The sequence below is a fragment of the Metopolophium dirhodum genome, chromosome 5 (assembly GCF_019925205.1).
Source record: "Metopolophium dirhodum isolate CAU chromosome 5, ASM1992520v1, whole genome shotgun sequence".
Classification (NCBI taxonomy): domain Eukaryota; kingdom Metazoa; phylum Arthropoda; class Insecta; order Hemiptera; family Aphididae; genus Metopolophium; species Metopolophium dirhodum.
Genome location: NC_083564.1, coordinates 14119426 through 14143974, shown reverse-complemented (window position 1 = coordinate 14143974; position 24549 = coordinate 14119426). Strand labels below are relative to the sequence as shown.

The 24549-nt window shown below is 30.1% G+C and overlaps 2 protein-coding genes across 2 annotated transcripts in view; one reads left to right on the top strand and one right to left on the bottom strand.

Annotated features, from left to right (window-relative positions):
- The window catches only part of LOC132945033 (hexosaminidase D), a 34256-nt gene extending 23340 nt beyond the window's left edge, over positions 1 to 10916 (top strand). Inside the window, exons 2-6 of the mRNA XM_061014643.1 lie at positions 6187 to 6919; positions 7004 to 7252; positions 7327 to 7568; positions 7687 to 7932; positions 8030 to 10916. Of these exons, the coding sequence (XP_060870626.1) occupies positions 6187 to 6919; positions 7004 to 7252; positions 7327 to 7568; positions 7687 to 7932; positions 8030 to 8438 (1879 nt within the window). The 3' untranslated portion in view covers positions 8439 to 10916. The remainder of the gene's footprint in view (positions 1 to 6186; positions 6920 to 7003; positions 7253 to 7326; positions 7569 to 7686; positions 7933 to 8029) is intronic.
- Positions 10917 to 14974: 4058 nt separating this feature from the next.
- LOC132945312 (vascular endothelial growth factor C-like) lies at positions 14975 to 23630 on the bottom strand. The gene is made up of 7 exons (XM_061015021.1): positions 23129 to 23630; positions 17101 to 17224; positions 16186 to 16212; positions 15911 to 16095; positions 15703 to 15813; positions 15426 to 15610; positions 14975 to 15352 (listed from the first exon to the last, which is right to left on the bottom strand). The coding sequence occupies exons 1-7, from the start codon at positions 23399 to 23401 to the stop codon at positions 15274 to 15276; spliced, it is 984 nt and encodes a 327-aa protein (XP_060871004.1). The 5' UTR covers positions 23402 to 23630; the 3' UTR covers positions 14975 to 15273.
- Between the last annotated feature and the right edge of the window lie 919 nt (positions 23631 to 24549).

Here is a 24549-nt window from a genome sequence, read left to right as displayed (position 1 = left end):
CATTTACTATCGGAATTCGGAGCTCAGAAGTGATTAATTATCTAGTAAATTATTTCATTAATGCAATAACACTCGTTATGCTCGTATAGAGATCACACACGTACCTTCTGTAATTTAATTATCAAACAATTATGATGAAAAAAAAGAATATCTAATATATACAAAGTATGCTATTAAAAGTTTCCAAAAAATATAGAAAGATAAAATTCATTCATTTTTCCACTTATAAATGGTTCACTATTGAAAGTCAAATAAACTGGAATTCTATGCATATTTATTTACATGCATTGTATATTAAACACTAGTATATATTTAACTGTAAAAATACTCAATACGACCTGATTCGTTCGTAGTTGTAAGTTTAATTTGTCATTTGTGGTGAAACAGATGATTTGCACAAACAGTTATAATAATGATGTGTTTATTTGGCCGAAACAGAATGTTATAAATCATACCACAAGTAATTTGTAAAATAGTACTGTTATAATACTATTAGTAGGTACGTAGTGAGTGGTTCTATACAGTTATACTCGGCAATGAAAGAAACAAAACGCACTAAATTGTCTATTTCTTGAAAAGAACCATTTTCATAAAAATGTATCTGTATTCAAAATATTGTGTACCATAGAATAGAATATTTTTCACATATTAATTATTATGATTCACATTTTGGCTATATATGTATGACAACGAGAGTGATGCATTCATAATGTAGATATAACTTTTCTTGGAATGCTTAGATATTTTCCTACACACGGAAATTGTTTTCACAGTTTGGTCTTGCCTAATATTATATTGTACTATAGCGTATACGCGCACCTGCCTCAAAATAACATACGGTTAGATACTAAACGCGTATTATTATAATGGTTAATAATACTCTTAACTTATTATTGCGAGTTCTAACTTCATACGGGTATAATTCATGTTTCTATTTAGCATCATTGAAATATACGCAGTTAATGTTTAACAAGTTTTAGAAACTATAATAATAAAGTATGAACCATAATAAACCTTGAGTAGGTAGGTTATTAGGTACTAGACAGCAGTGTAATATATACATATATATTTAAAAAATATTAAAAACAGTTGAGAAATCCTGATGAAAACAACACATAGGTAATCACGGTATGGATATATATTTCATGAAATAATTAAACATATATTTAGTGAACGATTTTAGTAAATGGTTGTAAATTATTATAATATTATTATTTATAAGGTAAGACTATCTTATCGCGGTGTGATGCCAATCTCCTTACAGTAATTTGGGGTCAAAGTTTGTCAATCATCTTTATAGACAGCGCTATTAGAATTTACAACCATGACTTGTTCGGTGTTCCTACAACAAACATCAACAACAATAGATGTTTTTATTTAGTATAGTCATCTAGGATATTAATGTATAAAAAACCATATTACTCACCTGATGTCTAATAAATTAAATGTTAAACGAGAATTTATACACCGTCGTATAGAAGATCTAAGGACGCAATTTAAATATAACAAAACGCAGCCATAAAAAAATTAACATGATTTATTTAAACGATCAAAATATATTCTCTGAGGTATTCAAACTGTGCGTCGCGGCTCCAGGGGCGTAACGGTAGTTAGTGGATAGAGACTTGTAAAATAACTCAAACCAAAATTAATGTAATATACAAATAGAAATATTACATTATATTATTTTTAATCATTATAGCAATCATTGAAATTTCAAGTTGAATTTCTATACATAGTGCTAAAATCATAAATATTATCGTCCATATTTTATTATATCCGTCGACCGTCTCCGTTGATTAAAAGTCGCCAATAATTTGGAAGCCGCTAAATATTTTTAAGACACAAAGGAGCCGTGGAATTAAAAAGTTTGAATACTTCTGCTCTACATAGTTATAGCTGGTACTCGCGCGTTGTAGTTTTATTTCATAAACGTCAGAGTTATAAAAGTTATAATTAATACTATTTATTAGTTATCACTTGCCAGTTGTTGCCGACCACTCCAAGCAGGATTACTTTGTTAAAATTCAAACACAGAACAAAATTAATATATTCACTGATTTGAGTTTCAATCTACTTATTATTTATGTCGATTAAAAACGTAACCAGCAATGATTGAGTAATGGTTGATTCGTCTTATTAGACGATTACTGCGTTCACATACCGTTTCAGGATTCATCTCGTACAAAAAAGTATAAGCGTTCAGTTGGTTAAAATTCACTGTACGCTTCGAATTCGGATTAAAAACAATCTGACTAAGGAAGAAATATTTTGCGATTAATCGAACAATACTCACAGTACTGTTAAAAATAATGTCTCATGAAATTCAAAAATTTTTGTAGTTATTTATTTTTATTGAAACATGATATTATTCAATAACTTTGTTTTTATTTTACTCAACAAGAATGGGAATTTTTTTTCTTTTTAACAAAAACACGTTCCTAGTATATCGAGCACTGCTTACAAATGTTGTTTACGAAATATTTGTAAATGGTTTTTTAACATTATATTAGTCCATTACGTTTATCGTCAGCTATGTTCCGCTTGTCATTTTATATATTTTTTCGATGCCAGAATGTGTCTGTTAATGGTCGCGATGAAAAATGTATCGTTGGATTTGTTCGATTTAGAAACATCGTAAACGTATACTGCGTGTCTGCGTACATAACATACTGAGAGAAACTCATTTGATACATCCGAAATCAGATATTCACATCATATAAGTAGGAATAACGATTTAGTTTACGATGACTTCCATAGTTTTCGTAAACTATCGCCGTTAAAAACAGACCCATTATCGCTTCCACATTTTTTTTTTTTATGTACACTTTCAATATGCCATATTTGTGTACACAATTAAAACGACTTGTACTATTGCAGTTGCGTTAGTACTTTTCCGTCAAGAGGCAATGATAATGTTGCCTTCTGTTTAAACACATTTCCCATAAACATTATATACGCCTAAATGATGGCTAAATTCCAACCGCTTCACCGTATCCCCTGAATTGGAATTTTCGAGATTAAGCCGACTATTTTAATAACATTAACTAATGGTATTTAAATTATTTAATCTCGAGTTGACATTTTTTTAATTACTCGCAGTCGGCTAAACGGCGTGTAAAGGGTAATACGCTAATTTACAGTAATATTAATAATATACGCTTCGTCGGTTCACTGGAACTCGGTATTCGTTTTACATGGGAAACTCGTATCCGCATATCGGTTGGCAGTGGTATTATTATAATATATAGTGGTTGCCAACACAAAGGGCCACGGACACTGGAGCGAGTGGAAATCTATTTTTCTGAACATCTGAACTGAATATGTCGAGACCGACCGTGTATAGTGCTACGAAACAAATCGTTATTGGATACAAACGACACGGGGTACGCATCAATATAGGAGTTTTTGGAGCGTGGTAAAATCGAAAAGTGTCAACTCGACAGATATAATATAACGGACATGTCACCGTGTTGGATGTGTGTTGGGAGTGTGTGTGTGTGCGTGTGTGATGATCGTGTGCGGAAACGAGCGAATGTGGGTTAGCAGTTTGCAGAGACTTCGCTTCCTTTCGATTGGACGGCGTCAGTTTTTTTCCCATTATAATACCCATAGGATTTATATTTTATAGTTATATATTATAGGTACACTTATCTACCCGTAATAGCGTTGGCCGCTCGGGGAATAGGTTTGTTTATTTATTCCGATTCCGTTGTTATCCCTTTATCGCGTCGCTGAATTACACGGTCAATTAAACACACGATAATAATAATAATATGATAATACACATTATAACAACAATACCATTACAGGGCGGAGCAGTAGTGTTTGTCGTCGTATAATAATATATTTATTTAGGACTTTATTGTATTAACTGTTTTTTTTTTTTTTTTTTAATTTTCCAATCGTTGTACTTTATGTGTCTGTGACCAGAACAATAATAATGATAAAATAAAAAAAAATCATTACGACAATATTATTGTTGTACTCCTCGCAAATGGTCCATATTATTATACACACAATGAAGACCACCCGTTGCCTGTTGGCTTGCTTTTGGCTGGATAATTCACTACTGTTTATATTATTATTATATTTGTGCATTATTCTTCGTTTTGTTTGATCTGCAATACACACGAGTATTACGCACACATACACACACACACACGCGTACGCATTGATCGTAAGAATTTTCAAAAGAACGTTGGATTTATAATATTATTTGTATTTTTTAATCCGGTGGTCGATGGTCGATTAGGTCAGGGATTTTGATACCCTAAAATTTGGAAAAATTACCATGACTAAAAACAAGATAATGAATTAAAAATCTCAAACAAATCGTTTAAAATATTTTTTTTTAAATCTTGAATAGTAAAATAAATATGATAGATTAGGTCTACTGGCTTCTTAATTTGAACTAATAGGGTAATTATATATACATAGAGCTGTGAGAACAGTCGCGGTCAACCAGTGTTGCACACACGTTTGTCATTTTGTGGCAACTAAAACATTATATACATGCCTATTATATCAATATAATGGTTTTCATCGTTATGGTTGTATTATGATTTATGATAATTTACTTCCAATAAGTTGCGAAAAATGCCCCATAAGTTTTAATGCGAAAATTGTAAAAGAAATACAAATTAAAATTACATTACAGTATTATACAATTAATTAGTACTCTGTTAAATACAAATATTTTCAGTTGTAGGAGTTTTAAAACGCCAGAAAAAAAGAGCTGCATCAAAATTCCAGCCATAATCATTGTTTGTCTTCTAGCCGCCTGTGCGTGTAGTAATTTAATCTAATAACGACGATAATATTAATATTATGGTAGGCGGTGAATACTTGGCCGGAAATCGCGCCCGCATAATATATCAATAATTCGCTTTGCGTGGCGGACGGGATCGCCCGCAAAAGGGTGAACCCAAAGTTAGCCAACGGATATCGAAATGGTAGAAATATTTCGCGAGGACGTTACTGCAGCAGTAGTAAAGACGTATACAGTATTCAGTATGTATGTCCCTAATGTATTCAGTTATCTGGCAATTGGTGAACTCCTATTAACATATAGCGGTTAACGTGGTAAACGGGCGTTAATAATATTACTATGCATAATGTACGCGGAGAATCCTAATAAAATATAACTCTAGGGCGGCGGTAAATACGATTTCGTGATGTCATATTTGAATGTCCCCCCCCCTCGTCATCACAAAATATCCGTGTGAATGTATAGCATAATGTGTTGGTTTCCGCGAGTTCGTGTTTATGAACTAATGCTATATAGTAAAATAAATTGTCAGGTTTTCATCTAACCATGACCACCGCATAGGTGACGCTGTAAAACCCGGCAAAAGAAATTAATCGAGGTGTGTGGAAATTCGTGCGCATCACGGTGGCTTTTGTTGAATTTTATCAACTTTTGTTAGTGTATGATTGTGGTATATTAACAATAACGGTGTACACAATATAATAATACAATTTGTTTTCTCTGTGCCCTTTTAGTAATAGTATATACCTACCAACCGTGGCAATTAGAAATTTGTGCGTATCGCTATCGATATGTTCAGATATAAATATATAATATGATTACTATATCGTGAAACAGTTGGACCTACATTGTTGTTTGGATAAGGATGGTCCCCCATAGTGTGACTTGTTATTCTTTCCTTATACCGTGCACCGTATAAATGTGTAATATCAGTATGACAGAAATGATTCAGCCGATTTATTCAACAGTTAGACAAAAAAATTTAACTTAATCCACTGAAATGTGTGTTGTGCAAAATGCCAAAATCCCGCGTGTTTTTTCTGTTTTTTTCTCCGCAGGTACTTGTTATTACACAACTATTAGTGTCCGTTAGTCGTTACCTAAGCCAACCGTTAGACATAATAGTTGTAGGTACCGTTTAGTTTTCCGACCAAATAAACAATATCGTTCCTCTGTTCTTTAACAATATCGAATTTGATAATTTAAGAATTTTACATAAATCTGTGTCAATCTCAAAATGTACAGTCTTATATCTAATATCTATATCTGGTATATAATTTGATAAATAATTTAAAACTTCGTATTAAGTCTTTAAGAGTTTAAGTCTTCGTTTGTTGAATTTAAAATGTAGAATAATAAATATTAATCTATTTACTTGAAAAAGTATTTTAATCACAATTTAATTAATGTTTCAGAACTTTATGGAAGAATTCAATAACTTCATACGCCGGGTGGTTTACTAACTCATTACGCCGACGAAGATCCATATTATTTGGACTTATACTCACCATACTTCTTTTTGTAGTATGTGTACAATACAACGCGTCTAATGATATAGGTATCCAAAACATCCAAAACACCTTAGTAATGTCTGAGTCTGATGCTGATGAACAACCCTTGAATAAACATCAACCCCCAGCGCCAATTTCGGGCACCGTTAGAAAAATGAAAAAAGAAGAAGATGTTAATTTCATTGAAGAACTGCAGGAGCCAGCCCGTAAAAGCCGCCGGATTCAAATCAATGAACCACAACAATCACTACCGTATGTGCCTCCTCAACGATTAGTACATATCGATTTCAAAGGAGCGCCGCCCAAGCTGAGTTACCTTCAAAAACTTTTCCCTTTAATAAAAAGATTCGGTGGTACTGGTCTTTTGCTCGAATGGGAAGACATGTTTCCTTGGAGTGGAAGCCTATCTCCAATAGCTGCCGGAAACGCGTATTCAAAAGCAGAAATTAGAGAAATATTAAAAATGGCCGCGGTGAATGGACTGGAAGTAATCCCGCTAATACAAACGTTTGGTCACGTGGAGTTTGCATTGAAACTACCGGATTTCGCCCACCTGAGAGAAGTCCAAGAGTCACCACAAGCACTTTGCCCATCGTACAACGCTTCTATGAAGTTTGTTGAACAAATGGTCGACCAAGTAAATATATCCAATAACAATTTAAATCATCCGGGATTATTGTGTTGTAAATTAAAATTAACTCCTATTTATTCGATTTTACAGATCCTCGAGATTCACGGGAATGTTAACTACTTACATATTGGCTGTGACGAAGTGTTCCACATGGGAGAATGTTTCAGGTGCAGGGCAAAAGCCAGAGAAGATTTGTTCTTGTCACATGTCAAGCAAGTGGCTACGTATGTACGCACTAAATCCCCAAATACGATTCCTATTATATGGGACGACATGCTGAGACATTTACCGGTGGCCACAATGCAGCTATACGATATTGGGAAATTAGTGGAGCCGATGGTAATCAATTTCGGGGCATTGCTTAAAACCATATTTTAACTTAATCTAATACATTTTAATTGTATGTAATACAGGTGTGGGTGTACGCTGAAGACGTGTATAGATTTGTGATGCAAAGTGTTTGGGAAAAGTATCAAATAGTATTCCCGAATGCGTGGACAGCTAGTGCTTTCAAAGGGGCATTTGGAGAAACTCTATACATTCCAAACGTTAAGAGACATTTAGAAAACAATTTAAATTGGTTACAATTGATGTCCAACGAAAATAGTCGGTTTACAGGTGGTTTCAAAGGAATCGTCATAACTGGTTGGCAGAGGTAATTATTTGTAATATAATATAATTTTATTAATTAATCACAGAGTATTTTTTTTAAAAACCTATCCATTAGGTATATTATATTATTATCACTTTATCCTATCCGATTAACTTAACAGGTATGATCATTTTGCTGTCCTATGCGAGGTCCTACCGTCATCCATACCATCGATGGTCGTTAATCTTTTGGCAACTACAAATGGCTACATGAACCAGTCGCTGCAAACCGATTTGAACGAAGGACTCAACTGTGGTATTTTTGGCCACAACAACGAATATGACGGAGATTTCTTAAACTTAAATAACGATCCTCATCTTTGGGATCAGTTTTCGAGATGCACATTTCCTGGGAATACATTTTTCAGGTAATAATTAATATAATTTGTTTGGTTCATTAAATACCCAGTGTAAGTAGTAAATCTTGTACAAAATTAACGCCAATTTGTATAACTTTAATTTTAGGTTGCTGTACAGATTACACACAATTGAAATAGACTATAATGATTTTATATTGGTGACCACAAAGAACCGTGGATGGATGACTAGCTACAACGTAGAACATGAGTTTTCATCTCCACTTCGTGTCGACGAACTCATGAATGATCATTCTCGTATATACCGATCGCTTTTATCGATGGTTAGACCTTTTCAGGAATCCATGACTGGGATCTTTGATAAATATACCATATCCGAATGGATAGAACAAAGAATTTATCCAATGATTAAAGAACTGGAAAAAATACACAATGAGGCACGTGACTTAAAAGCAAAAAAGACATGGCCTAAAAGACCACTTCCTATGTTGAAAGAATTATTAAGGATTGGAGTTACTGAACGTGAACTTTCTACACCATCCAATGAAGGAACGTAAAAATGTTATAACTTTAATTTGACTGTGTTTGTTGTGAACTAGGCATTAAAAATAAGTCTTGTAGATAAAACTAATTAATTCTACAAGTATATACGAGACTTCAAGACATGGTATAAGTTGACAAAGTTTCAGGGTTATGTGTGAACTGCATTTCAAAAGGGTATTATCGTAATATAAGTGATACTTAGTAAAATGATTGATTAAGTTTGTGCCACCAAGTGTTAGGTTTTGGTCTCTATAGGATATGTGCAATTTAGTAAAACAATACAATATAATAATAATAAAAAAAAAACTACTATGTAAATATAAACTGACCAAAATGTATAAAGTTTAAGAATAAAACATGCCACAGCTCTGTCTCCAGTTGGCCCTTGGTCAGGGTGCGCAAAACTGGAGCGAGTAGATGGTCTAGGAAAATGCTTCGGAAATTAAATGAAGAAATAATGCTCGGTATGAGATTCAATCCCACAAGACTTTACACATATACACTACGTGCAGTGACACCCAATACCACTGAGTCACTGTCCACGGCGGTCTTATAAATTTAATCACATTGCACTCCTATTTGAGTTGATGCGTGAGTTATGCGTATTGCTTTTGAAAAATGTGACCGTGTCAAACATATAACTTTATTGGTACAAGAACTTACACAATAATCTTGTGCCATGCAACAGTTTTATCTTACCTATTAAATACTTATTCAATGATTAAGTTTATAAAAAAAATTTATTTAAATTTTAATTAGGTTAAATATTTGTTGAGTATTTTTTTTTTTTTAAATTAGCTTGAATAACTTTTTTTGTGTTACCTTATTAAACATTTAAATTATTATAAATACTTCTGAATTTTTAACATTTTACACTTAAATAATTAATTAATTGTATTACCTAATTGTTTTTTTAAGTAGGTACCTATCGTTATGTAATTTTTTTTAAAGTTTTCTGGTTGCTTTATCAATTTTTATATTTTGTTACCTTAATATATTATGTGTAAAAAAAACATTTAATCTAAACATGTGTTTTTTTTATTCAGAGATTTGTACATAATCATTAGGCTGTGTTTTATTTATTTTGTATTATTGTTTCTTTTAAAACAAATAGGGTGTGCGGAATATATTACATAATGACTGAATTTGAACTAGCTAATCCGTACTTAGAAATAATTAGTTAAATCACAATTATTAAAGTTAACTGAAAAAAAATGTTTTTCATTGTTAAAATAATAAAAAATAATTATTAAATTAAAATAACATGTCCAAATAGTTTGTATTCAACACACCCTTCAGTTTTTGTTTTAAGAGTTAAAAAATCACTATTTCTGTCAGTTTTACATTTTTAAGTACCTATATTTGACAATTGTAAAATATTTATTGCTATTGAAATTAAAAATATTTATGAAATAGTTATTAACTGTAATATATTTAATGTGATAATAATAATTATTATTTGTTTTTAAAAATATTTCTATGAATAAAACATATAGAATTAAAATGGCATGACATGTAATATGTGTATACACTTTCTGTTATGTTTTCAGAAAAATATTTTTCAATTAATTATGTTTTAGATGATAAGGTCGATTATTATATTTAGTTATAATTATATAGCGTAAAATTGTATTATATAAAAAGCTCTATTCAGATTTTGTAATATTCATTAATTTATTTATTAAAATATCCACTCATTTTAAAATTCATAACATTTTATGTCAAATATGTTGATTTAAAATTTAAATAATGTGACTTAATAAAATTATTTTATACCACCAATATAATATTATATATTTACTTAATAATACCTAATAATTAAAATAAACTTTAATTATGTGTAACTATTTGTTATACATAATTATAACTATAGAAACTTGATCATTTTATTTTTAACATATTAAAGTTATAAAATTGTTTCAATTTCATAATTGTAATATTAAAATAATATATGTTGATATTTAATATTGAATGGTTTACTGTAGAATTTGAATTGTAAATTTATATTTACTAATTATGTTGGGAAAATAATTACGTAAGGAATTGTGCCACCAGAAAATAGTGAGTAAAATGTTGTACCTAATCTATGCCACATACCTACTTAGACTTTGAATACTTCTAAAATTCAAATGGTGTTTAATAACTTAAAACATTATTAAGCTACCTAGCTACATGTTTAAATAATGGTATTATATTTACTAATAGAAGAATTATAATTTTATTTTATTCACTAATTTCATCTTAAAGGGCCTGCCTGTGTGTTTTTCATAAGGGGCAGTAATTAGGCAATATACATTATACAATTTTGTTCTCCCCCCCCCCCCCCCATGGCATTTGTGTTAGTCGTCAACGATGATTAGTGTAAGTGTGATTTTAGACCTGTACAAATATGCTATATTAATTATAGTAAATTTATTTATTTTATTACTTAGTTAATATTCTGAGAATATATAATTTTTGTTTTGAATACATAATATAATATCATATTGAAATATTGACTTTTTATTATATTAGTATTGGATAAGTACTCTTTAAATATAAATATCAACACATCTTAACAATTTAAATAACAATATATTTTCATTATAATCACTTAATGTTGACGTTATCAATATTTCTAAGTATTTTCAAACAAGTCCTAAAATGATTTATAATATTTACTAGACTTACTTATTTTCATAAATCTGTTACAAAACATTTAAATTACGTAGGTTACCTATTTTAATTATTTTACTATTTTGTAAATTGCCATATAATATCTATACATATAAAATCAAAATACCACTTAGTCACTGATCGCTTTAACTCAATAACTACACAACGTACGAACTTGAAATTTGAAATAGAGAATCTTCTCATATTTTCACCGTGCAATAAGAAAGGATTTGTCAAAATTCGCATTTCAAAGAGGTGCTCAAACAGGGACATTGAAGTTTACATTGAAAATTTTATTTTTATTTATTAATAGTTCCTATTGGTTACAGTCAACAGTAGAAATTATTTGTGTTTATTTATTATCGGTTGCCATTGGTTTTTTGGATAGACCAAGTGCAAGCTTGCATCAAATCGAATTATTGAAAATTGCCTACCAAGGTGATTGGTGAAAGAGTTGCCCTTGGTTCGCGATCCGACGTAGTCGGATTGCCTACCAGGGTGGCTGAGTTGCACTTACTGCAGGCTGTTACACCCAAAAGTAGTTGAACAATCGTAATTTTTTTTAAGATTTACGTTTTTTACGGGTAATGAAGTGCTATAAAAATTAATTTACCATTAATATCGCTAGAAACATTTCAATATGTTTTCATTAACCATTTTTTATACTCACTTGCCGATCACATTAAACGATAAAATTTAAATAAAAAATTATACAAATCATCGTCTGAAAACAAAATAAACAACCAATCACGGGCTCAGCTGTGACGGGTCAGCTAGTATTATAATAAAAATATAGGAATCTAGTTAAATATCTACGTGAAGTTTATTTTTCAAATTTAAATTTTCGAAAAAAGTAAATTTTAATTTAACACCTGTAATATTGTTGTCTGATTACTGTTTAAATTGTCGATACTTTATGTAAGTAGTAAGTTATAGGTATACGTACAATTTTCACCTATAAAAACATAAATAGTTTTTCCATTTCATCATTATTATAAGGTTTTTTGAATCTAAAATGTATAAAGGTTTATCAACATACCTATTATATAATAGTATATTGTACAATATACCTACCCAATGGTTTGGTTAGCAATACCTAAACTTTTGGTAGATTTGGTATAAAATATAAATACACACAAATACACAAAAATACACAAATTTTAAAATAACATTCTCCCGAGTAACACATTTTTAGGAATTCACAATAGTCTATATTGATACGTAGATATTGATATTAGCCACGTAGGTAGATATATTCACTATTCGGGTATTCTTTAGGGAAATGATAGGCATGGAGGGTTTTGATGATCCACCGGAATAGAGTTTTTTACTTTGAATAATACACATAGGTACTACCAATCTGAAAATGGTTCATTTGAATTGAATAAACTAAAATAATAATAAATTAACTTATACGCATTAATTTGTATTATAATGTTATTCAACAAAAATTATCTTTAAATCTTTTCTCTGTACCTACTGTAGCAATTATCTCGCTTCTCCGGTCTGTTTGTGTTCAAAAACTTGTTTTCGTGACTTTTTGCAAGTTCGCCCCGTGTTACATAGTATGGCTTATCTAGATAAAATTAACAAAATATACTGCGCAAGACAAGTGTTGGTGTAAGTTTATGGATGAGCGATTTCCCACTTAATTGCATTGTATTATTGTAATATAGAAATATACAATATTATAATATATTACATTATAGTATTATTATATAACAAATTATAATTTTGTAACCATGGGTGTTATTTCACATTTGTCATGCAAAACCAATATTAAAATCTAAAGCAATTCCTACCTGCAAAGACACTCCCACAAAATTTATAAGTTATACCAAAATTCATTCAATTAAAACTAAACAAATAAATGAAAAATTAACAATGAAAGTAACACATTTCTATATAAGACTTAATATTAAGTAAAAATACAGAAGAATTACTCATTAAGTACACATAATTATTATTACAGTACAATAAACATAACATAATAACAAAATCACATAGGTAGATAGTTAAAATATACTATACCTAGACCTTTTGAACAAGCTTACCTAGGTAATTTAATTATATACTGACATTTTTATGGTACATCTATTATTTGTAAAATTGTAACGAAGCATCTACGGTTATTCGTTTTTGAGTTAAGTACATAAAAAAAAAGCTGTATATTTCCATTGTGGAAGTATTATTAATTATTCGTCAGTAACTATATTATAGTATACTAAAAAATAAATACTCATAACACTATTTAAGTTTATTTAAGTAATTTGTATGGTTTATTGTTGAAATAAAGAAAAAAGAAATAGTAAGACGATACATGTTAAACAACCGCGTATTAATTAATGTATAGGTACAGCATAGTCGCCGCTTATTGGACTCACAGTTAATGGACTCATTCACCAATTGGACTCAAACAGGCTTATCCCAATTTACATGTATACTTAAATATAGGGAAATATTTTTCTATTTGATTCACACGCTGGTTAATGGGATCAACGTATATTTTAGGGGCATATTTCCTCAATAAACATTCCATTTTCAGTATTTTTTCGCTTATATTTTGGCGTTTAACTCTATTTCCTCGACCTATCCCATCAACAATTATTAAGGATCTTAAATATTATTTTTACATTATTCGAAGTCCCTCACAGTTAAGCGTTCATGAAAAATATAAACGTACTTATGTAGTATAATTATAATTATTGTATTTCTCAATTTTAGATCAGGCAATTTGCTATTTTTTTTAAACCCTCCCCCCACCGTCATCATTCAAAATTCTTGAGCCAATCTCTGCGTGTAACTATAATTTATTTATGACTTGATCTATTTACTGAAAGTGAAAACTGCACGAAGCCTAATGCATAAAACAATAATATAGGTACATAGGTAATACAATGTTTAAAATATGCATTACATTTGTTATTGCTTAACTTGTTGCCGTGAACGAGTTAGTCTCACTGCTAATAAATAAACTTGGTGTGTTTGTGTAAAAAATAAGAGCGAAGCGCGCGACAATAATCGCCCGAATATAGTTTTGAGTTTTTCACAAACCAAATATTATTTTTTTTTCAATTTGCTGCAGTAAATTTAGTGAGTATTTTTGCATTGTTTACACAAATCAAAACTATATTGATCGTCAGACTTCTCTTGAATATTTTGTACACGTGTTAAAGTTCACGTTTTTCAACTTATTTTCAACCTCTTGTTGTGAATAGTGGGATTCCAAATTGTTTTAATTGATTATATTATATTGGTTTATTTTCTTGTAAATTATTATGATTATTTTCGATCTGATCGTCATGAACTGCCTGGTGAATTACAATTTGTAGTTGTTGGCTAAGAGGCCACAGAAAAACGTAAATTATCTTATGTGAAATAAACCAAATAAAATTAGTGTAAAAGTTGAGGCTCTCTAAATTGGTAACAAGGTGAAAACTCTGATTTCCCTCAGGTGTGGCTGGAGTTCTTTCGTCCCAACCTAAAAAGTTCAAATTATTTATTAAAATTTTTCTCGTTCACCACATTCATTCAAAATATTTCGTCTTTCAAACTTATTTTTTAATTTCTATATAAGGATAAACGTGCGTCAAAATATCCTCCTCCCCCAAGACCAGTTTATTTGAAAATGCATTTAGTTACTTTGTAAAGGTCAATATTTGCAAATTGATTTTTAAAATTTGAAAATCATCTCCCATTCCGATATAAAAATAATACGATTTCAAGCTATATTCACTCCCCAGATACTGACAGTTTTCTTTACTTGAACACTTGAAACTTAGATGCACTCAAATATTACAGAACTCACCTTATGATATATTATTTTACAATTCAAAGTTAGGTCAGGTTATAATTTAAGCACGCTTTCTGTTAAACAAATAAAAATGTTAACGAATTTGACAGTAGGTTTTTTTATTAGTTCGACAAAATAAATATGTTTAAAACTTTGGAACAATAAAAGCGTTTTAGGAATACTATTAAGCACAAATATAATAAAAAAAAAAAAAAAAAAATGAAAAACCGTTTTGGTTTCATATACAATTATAAATACAAGTATACAACATACAAATCAATAGAGCAAAATATAAAATAAATAAACTTATCTAATACAAAAAGTTAAAGCTCCATCCTGTACACAATAAATCGTTATTCATTTTCAATAAATTTATTATTTACAACATCATTTAGATTAGGTCACGTTCCTCCCAATGAATACGTGTTTTTGTTAAATTCATAACCCGGATTTTTTATTCTCATTCTTAAAGGTTCACACCTGAAATGTTATATACAATATTGGATTTTAATTTATTCGATATTTGATAACCAATAAGTCAATGTAAAATTACCCGCAAGTGTTATAGTCAAATGCAAATCCTGAAGTACATTCTTTTATTTCACGACATTGGCACGTGCAAGTCGCTGAATTCCATAGCTTTAAACTGTATTCATCGTTACACTTATCGCGGTCTTCTTCATTGCTACACGTACAACGACATTCGTTGGGATAATACGTTTGCAGAGGGGTACAATTCTGTTGACAAAATAAAACAATACATATTATATGGTATATTGAACAACTGTTTTAGAAATATGGAAAGATGTAAGGAATGTTATTAGTCGCACTTCAGGTTTAACAACGCATCCACACTTGCATTTCAAGTGTTGATCTATTGACACCGTTTTTCGACCTTTGAATTGTAATTTTCCATCGTCATTATACTGTGAGACCAATACCTGTGAAAAATATAATACGACAAAAAATTAATAACAGTCATATCGAAAGAATTAACAAAAAAAAAAAAATAAAAATAATTTTAGTTTTACTGCATACTTCGAAGTTGAGGGTTTCGACTTTGGTCGGTTGACATCCCAATAAGTCGTGAGCGCAACAACCTCCACATCGGTTCACTCGAGTGCACGTTGGATAATAATACAAACTTTGATCGTCAGTATCTTTAAGGCTGACGGTTTGAGACTCAACAGAACAACCGGCTGGCTTAGGCGTCAACGTCGCTTCTAAATAAACAAATTATTTATAATACTTTTTATGTGATTGAATTCCTATAATTATTATTTTAAATTTTATTATTCAACCAGAATACATACTTCTTTCTACATTTAGCTCAGTTCGGCCTAGAACAAAATAAAAATTACATTATAGTTTGTTCGATATAATTAATTTACCTATACAGTTATTGTATTTTTTGATAATATGGTATATGCCTATATCTAACATGTTATGTAATTATTAGTTATAATTTATAAATAATAAAAATGAATTACAATTATTGTAAACACTTGTATTATTTGATTTTCATGAAAATATTCATTGAACATGTTAATTGTTGTTATTAATATCACTTAAAATCCAAATCATATCAATCGTGGCTGTCTTTCCACCATGTTTACCTCTTTTTTTAAGAAAAAACTGTTAACCCAACCACATATATAAATAGCAATATAAGCTATTTTGAGGAAAAAAAATTGATATTACTTACTTACTAAAAATTTTCATTTTTGTATTCATCTTACTCTATACATCTGACTCATACTTGGATATTATACTGAATGTCTGAACGCATTATTTGAAATATATACTTTTTTATATAATATTCAGTACACTTTGGAGTTTAGGAATATCATTAGCGTAATAAGAAAAATTCGTAGATATTCAGAATATTATTTGTTTAAGGTATGTAAGTATTCGAATATTCATTCAAAAATCTTTTAACAAATATTTTACTCAAATGTTCAGTGTAGGTATTAAATGAAGTGATTAATATAGATCAATGACACTTTTGTTTAAATATGTAGTTTTTAATCTAATTATCTGAGAACGTTATATTTTTTACCTATCGTATTGTTACATTCTCAACTACAAAGTCATTACTCATTACGTCCTATTCGTTAATAGCAAAATAAAATGAGCATACAATACATGTCTTATATTTTATCAGTTCTTTGAAAATTAAGTGTATTAATTAGATTTTAGAAATAAATTTAATTAGTTCATTGACTTACTTTGAAAACCTGTCGTAGCGAAAAGTTTTTGGGCTTCATTTGTATTTATGTCCGGCATAAATTTAGAGAACAATTCTGACACATTCTTCAGCTGATTCAGTTCCAATATGACATTCAAGGGGATCTGAAACATAAAACTTGTTAAACATTTAAATTTTTTTGTTGGGTGGATATGAAGTGGTGTTAAACGGGGCAACTTAAAATTACTACCTAGAACTCATACGAAGAATAATCTTATGTTTATACGATTCAGACTTCAGATACAAATCAATAGTTGTTAATTTATTATAAATTATAATGTATATTTCTTTTTATTAACATTGAATTAATTTTAAAAAAATATATTAAAATTATCAAAATATTCTATTATTAGTTTCAGTCTTTGAGGTATTCTTATTTTTTTTAAATACAAATTATTTACAAGCAATTAAGTTAATACCTATTGTTTGTTGAATATGGCTGTATATAAGAAAATAATTAAAGTCGCTATAGTAAAAATACATAAACAATATCAACGGAGATGAATTATTTAGAAAACAAAACCTGTGAATTACCTCATTAAATAACAAAACATAACTATTTTTTGTATTCTGTAATTTAATCAAGGTCAGCTATGTTAAACATTAAAATACCATGATATATTACAACTGTGCATCGGTACCTACGTATGTAACGAATTTACTTACGTATACGTCACATGAGTCACGTTGACATGAAAGTACATTATTTATTTATTTATGTCATTTTTATTTTCAGTAATATCATTTTCTTTTTAATTTCAAAACAATCATACCTTAATATGTTTACCACTCTAGTTGAGTGTCTCACTATAGTATATTATAATCACATGCTATCATGATTCTTTATTGTTAAATATCTATTGAGTGATGGATGGGTGGTACCATCTAATTAATTTAATATGACCTCAAAAATCTGTTTCCAGTAGAAAAATCGACACGGCCCCATGTGCAATATTAATTATTTTATATTTGAGTTTTTAATTTACACTAATATTTTATATTCTTGCGTAAATTTGTCTTTGTAAAATTAATATTAATATCTAGTGATAATTTATAAATTATAATTCATAGCAAGTGCGACCGCCGACTGAATATGTTCGAAGTGTATTATATAAATAATAATACTTATTGTTTAAATACGTTATTTTTATTCTAAAATACACAATTAAAAATTAAAATGCTTTTTCTCTAACCAGTCTAACCATAGACTATGTAAATGTCGTATGTTTGTATATCGCACGTAAATAAGTATACCACTAATATGATGAATTAGAATTATGTAATAGTTATATACTTATACGAGAACATTGAAATAACTAATGGGTATATCGTATAAATAATGTATCAAATTTTAAACTTTTAACTAGATAGATAAGTAACATTATGGTAGATGAGTACATTATGTGGGTACCTAACTGTATACTATATAATATCTTCTATAGAAACTAAAATATTTTTTTAATTTATTGACTACATTTTTAAAATAAATAACACTTCATTAATCTAAACTGGAGCAAATACAAGTAAAGTTATAAAAGTAGTATTTATTTGAATATAATATTATACGCATTGTGTTTAGGCTTTTATGTTTCTAAACATTTTTCTCGATCAAATTTTTTGAATTTATTGTTGTAAAAATCATTTGAAAATACTTATGTGAATCATAAACACCTATATGTATATATAATTGATCTATTTGGTCATGGTTTTTTACGTTGGAAATTATGTATTGATGACAGTTTATCTACTTAAATATTTATTTAATTGAATAAAATATTAGAAGCTTAAAATATTTACATCCGCAGACATTACCTAATAATTGATAGTTACCAAGACCCTGAGGTTTTTTTGAAATAGCTATGAATCTAAGATGTCGCCAGTATATTCTTGTAAGTTATATGAGTCATTATGTAAAAATGTCAGTGTTTGATAAGGAAAACCGCCATCATCCGTAAAAATGTTACAATTATGTTCTCGTTAGTCATGTATCTAGGTACTTGTAGTTTTCAATAGGTAATAATATAGTTATTAGTTAATTTTCAATGAAAATATTATATCGAGTTACAAGTTTGTATAATCGCTGAGACACTGAGTGATAAGTGTCAACACATCACATAGTTCAACGTTGCACCACCAAGAAAGTAGGTATTTTATCAATCAACAAAGTAAAATACGTCAGTAGTTATAGGTAATAAGTACCTACCTGAGAATTAGTTAAATCCATAATGATTGGTTTTTCCTTAATAGTGAATATTTAATTAGGTAGTTTTTAAGTTGGCCAATGGCCATCGTGATAAAAATGGTTTGACAAGACATTAAATAAACAAATTAACGTCGGATAACTCAAAGTACATTATAATATAATAATATACCTAAATCTACAATTTTGATTAATGCCAGCTGATTTAAATAACTAGTAATTTAGATGGATTTCATAGGATTCATGGATTATTATAAGAGTTTCCAACTCGTATATAATGTATACTCACGTAGTTATATATATGATGAATAACTTTAATATTTTAGTCTTTTTACCATATAATTAACTGTAGTTTCTACTTCCTTCATCAAATGCATAGATTCCGTATTGTCTTCAAAATACAATAATTATATTTAGGTGCCTAAAACCTGCATATTGTATAATATAATAGGGTGGTAGGTACTGTGCTAACGGCCGCTGGCCAGTAATGGAATACGTGACGAAAATATAATTGAAACAAATTTTACAATTCTTTTGATACAATAATCACGTTTTGAAATCTTAAAGTCTATCACGTTCAAAGATAGTTTTTGATTACTTTTGTTATAATATTATAGTAACTATGCAGTTGTGGTAAAACACTTTTTAATTATTTAACTAATTCAATCATGATATAATACCTTGCAGGTAGGTATTGCACATTTCTATGTGAGCATAACTCTGTACAAAACGTTGTATCACTAAATTATATCCACGTCATTTATATCATTATGGAAAATAAAATTGTTTAAAAGTGTGTAATTATAATAAACAATAGTACCTACTCGAAAAGTTGTACATAATACTTACGGAAAATGTGTTTTGTAAGAACAATCTCCTAACATGGCAATATCATTTAAATGGCAATTGAAAATTTGTAAGCCTAAATTTATAATTTTCTTGTTAGAAAACGCATACCATATTTATATAGATAGCTTTTTTAAACCTAAAATTTAAATTTAAAATTGTATTACGTGTTATTATAATAATTATTTTAACCAACTAGAATAAGGTACTTACCTATATTTAAAATATTAGAATTAAGTTTAAAAGTAAAAAAATAACAAAAAGTATATAAATACATTGATTTCTATTTATTTGTCAATGAATTTGTACGATTAATTTTAGAGTCTGAGCTAAGCGATGAATGAATTTGTTTTACAATGACACGTGTGTAGTGTTGTTTTTTTTTAGTTTATTATTTTAAGTTGTATCCAAGTTTCATTATCTCTGTTAGAACATTTTTTTCTATTGCTGTAACAAATTGCCCGATGAAAAATTATGTTAAAAAAATATATTTATATTATTAATAACATTTTACGTTACATGGAATTGACTTATAAGTTATTTAATAATCATATTCGATATTTTATTATAATGTATGCGATATATTTTGCAAAATGTGGTTCAACTAATACTAATGAATACCTAATACCAATATAATAAAATTAGAAAATGACCTTAGAAATAGAGGTAATGATACCGTCTTCGCTTAGAACCGTTTTTCGTATATAATAATTTATTATTGTTTTCAAATTAAAGGTTTAACACATCCATTGCAGTTACCTATATTCAATGACAAAGTATATTACGGAAATCGACTATACAGCATAGAGACTTGGCCTGTTTTTTTTTAATTTGACCTTTGGCAATATGGCTGCAGGTTATAATATTAAAACAAGATTTACATACTATTATAGTATTATTATTATTATTTATGTTTTAAGTATAGATATCATAATGTATTGTGAATTATGTATTATGTATTATGTACAGAATATAGTTTAATGTTTTCAAAAACTGATATAATTTTAACGAATGTGTATCATAAGAAATAAATAACTGGTTAAAAGTAGGTAGTAACTATTTATAGAAGGAAGTATACATGCGGTTGTAGTAGGCAGCTCTAAATAAATAGTTGTATAAAGTGTATTTAATACTACGCAATATTTATAATTTTTAAAATAAATACGTATAGGTTGATACATTCATGATTCATTAGGTATGTTAATTGTTCAAATAGTTCAAAATAACCATATAAGAATATATTATATTTAATGTGCTAACCGCTAAATGTTATTTTCTCGGGAAAACATATTTTCCGTTTGTATAGTTTGGGTTACAAACATTGTACAACAACATAGTATTCATAGCTTGTCGGTTTACAAATTACAAATCTTAGAAAATCAAATGACATCTGTGAAGTAATGATACTTATTTGAGCTTCTATGTAGGAGCTGCCGACAGGTGGTTGTTTATATTTTATACGTCTTGTATCAATTATTAATATATTGTGCAATAAAAAACTTGTATTGTTAAATATGACTTGTATACCTATTTGTTTTCCAGTAATATGTTTAGAAGCAGGTAATTATAGATAGTAGGGTATTAAATATTATTCAAACGAACAGATTCGCATATTACGATGTCTGCAATACAGTTAAATTATGTACATAATATGTTATAAAAACAAACCATATTATGATTATTGATTATCTACCCAAAATAATGACGTTCGTTAAAAAATTTCAATTTTTGATGAGAACGCGTGGACACAACGTGGTTAATTTGGTCGTGAATTTATTTCTAGGTGTATTATTAAAATATAATATAACCGAACGGAGAGAGTCGAAGACACTGTGGTGAACGCAATTATATTAACCGATTCTCCTACCCACTGCGTGGAGTCGGTTTGCATGTGTGCTACAAGGTCTGACGAGTATATTTGTTGGTAACAAAAAATTATATAGTACGTAGGTACAACTACGTAGGTATGTCGGTTGCGTCGGGGATTCCATTTACAGTGAGACAATTCGAATACGATTTCCTCTCGGTGTGCCGCATAATAAAATAAAATATATAATGTAAATCGATGCACGTGCAGATATATTAAGTATATTATAGTTACACGAGATATTCAGGAATAATAAACTGAAGCAGGATAGCAACGGTGGTGCACTGGTGCAACAGTTGATTCAAAGGTGGGCATTCAATTGTTAAAAAGTTAAAGTTATAAGTTAAAAAGTTAATTTTTTTTAACTTTTTAATTTAATTAGGTAGTTTATTGTTCTTGTTTTTAACTTATTCAGTTAATATTTTTATTGCTGTAACTTAACTTTTTATAGTTAATTATCGTTGTCATGCAGTTAAGTCAGTTTTCTTTTTGTGTCATATGTGTAATCAAATAGACAATACTGGTTCGTTGACTCTTTTTCGATTTTGGTCATTTATTTTCGAATTATATATTATAATAATCTAACTTTTTTACACAGTGTTAAACGTCTTGGTAAATGTTTGTGTACAACAAAACACAAGGACAGTTTATGACTTAAAAATATTATAACTTAAAAAAAATTAACTTTTTTTTAACTGAGTTAAGTTAATTTTATTTTCAATCTTAACGTTTAACTTAACTGAAGTCAATTTAATTGAATTAACATGCCCACCTTTGAGGAAATTAATTGGTCAATGGGAGTGAGTCCATAATATTTATTATAGTGTTGTGATTATACAACGATATTGAATTTACTACGTTGCAATAGTAAATGTTACCGAACGAGACGTATCGTTCGAAACGAATACACAAATACCGTATATATGGTTCAAGGGGAGGGGACGATGTGAAACACACCCGCCGGGGTACAGAGTACGGAATATGATCAATGAAAATGATGGAAGTATTCTATGAGGATACGGAAAGGCGATGGCTCATCGACAAAATAATATACGATTTAAATTGGGTACATAATATAGAAAAAACATTATTTACTTCACGAGGACCTGCGACGGTGTTGTACGATGGTAGGTGATCGGTGTTGTACGATGGTAGGTGGTCGGTGGTGTATGGCCCGTTGCAGCACGAAGAACCGCCGCCCGAACTGGCGGTGCCGAGCGAGAGCGTAGGGCCGCCGGTCGCGTCGACGACGTCTTCGCGCCAAGCCGTGGTCGTCGTCGGACGAGCCTGCGTGGCGGTCTGGCCGCGCCTGGCCGCGGCAGTGGCGAGCAGCGTGCAACAGACGACAGCGGCGGTGCAGGCGAACATGACGGCGAGCGAGATGAACAACAACTTCAAAGCGATATTATCGTGTTGCGTTGCGCGAGTGAAGCGCGTACGGGTGCGGCCGGTGTCGCTAGCTTTCTGTCGCCGTGACGGCGGCGTGCGTATGACGGTGGATGGCCGCGAACCGAGGACGATATAATATTATAAGCATTGGTTAGCCACGACCACCGCCACCACCACAATTATCGCGGCTGTTGCAGGCGAACAACAGGTGAGTACCGTGGTCGTTCCTCTACTCTTATCCGCTATCGGTTTATCCGCGGCGGCCGCCGAGCGTGACTCATCTCGCGTTCGGCGCCTGACGATAGTACAACAACAATGAAAATAATAATAATAATAATGTGTTTCGTGTGGGTATGGATAATATTATTATTATAGTCACCGCCGCGGCATACATTCTTCTGCGTCTATAGTAAGTTGGTAGGTTGAAGTTTGCAGTAGGTATACGACAAATAAATAATATTACGCTGTCGTTATATAATTATGCCGCACGTGTTCTACAACTATACAGTCTACATCATTGTAATACAGCTGATGCAATTCTCCATACTGTAAATTTACCCGGTAAAAGTTTACTGACTTTATATTTCCCGAGAAAATTACAAAGTGACCCCACCAATCTTAATATTTACTAGACCGATAGTTTATAATACGCCAATAATAGCTTTTAATACGTGAAGTTGTAACTAGGTCTATAAGTCGCGACCTTTATACCGTCGTAAGTAGCTCATTTGCGTCCCAAATCATACAGCTCATAATATGCCTCCCGATTTAAGTGAAAACCGTTTAACGTTATGCCACTTATTGTGTAACTATAAAATTTAAAATAATATTTTATCGTTGCTCGTATGGTAGTCAAAATATGGTAAAATCCAAATCGATAAAGAAAAATGTATCATTTGTAATTTCTGCATCAGTAGATATTCAGTTGCATCAGCACATAAGTTGTGAGTACTAATAATAGGTACGTAATAGTGGAATTTATTAAAACCATTCAAAATAAAATCCCTGTGCAGTTTGTCGTTATTTTAAATACCATGTGAGTAGAAATGTTGTTTTTGGAGGTATTAACAGTTGACGTTGAGTTAAAAAAACTAATGTATATTGCATATTATGTCAAACCCAATAAT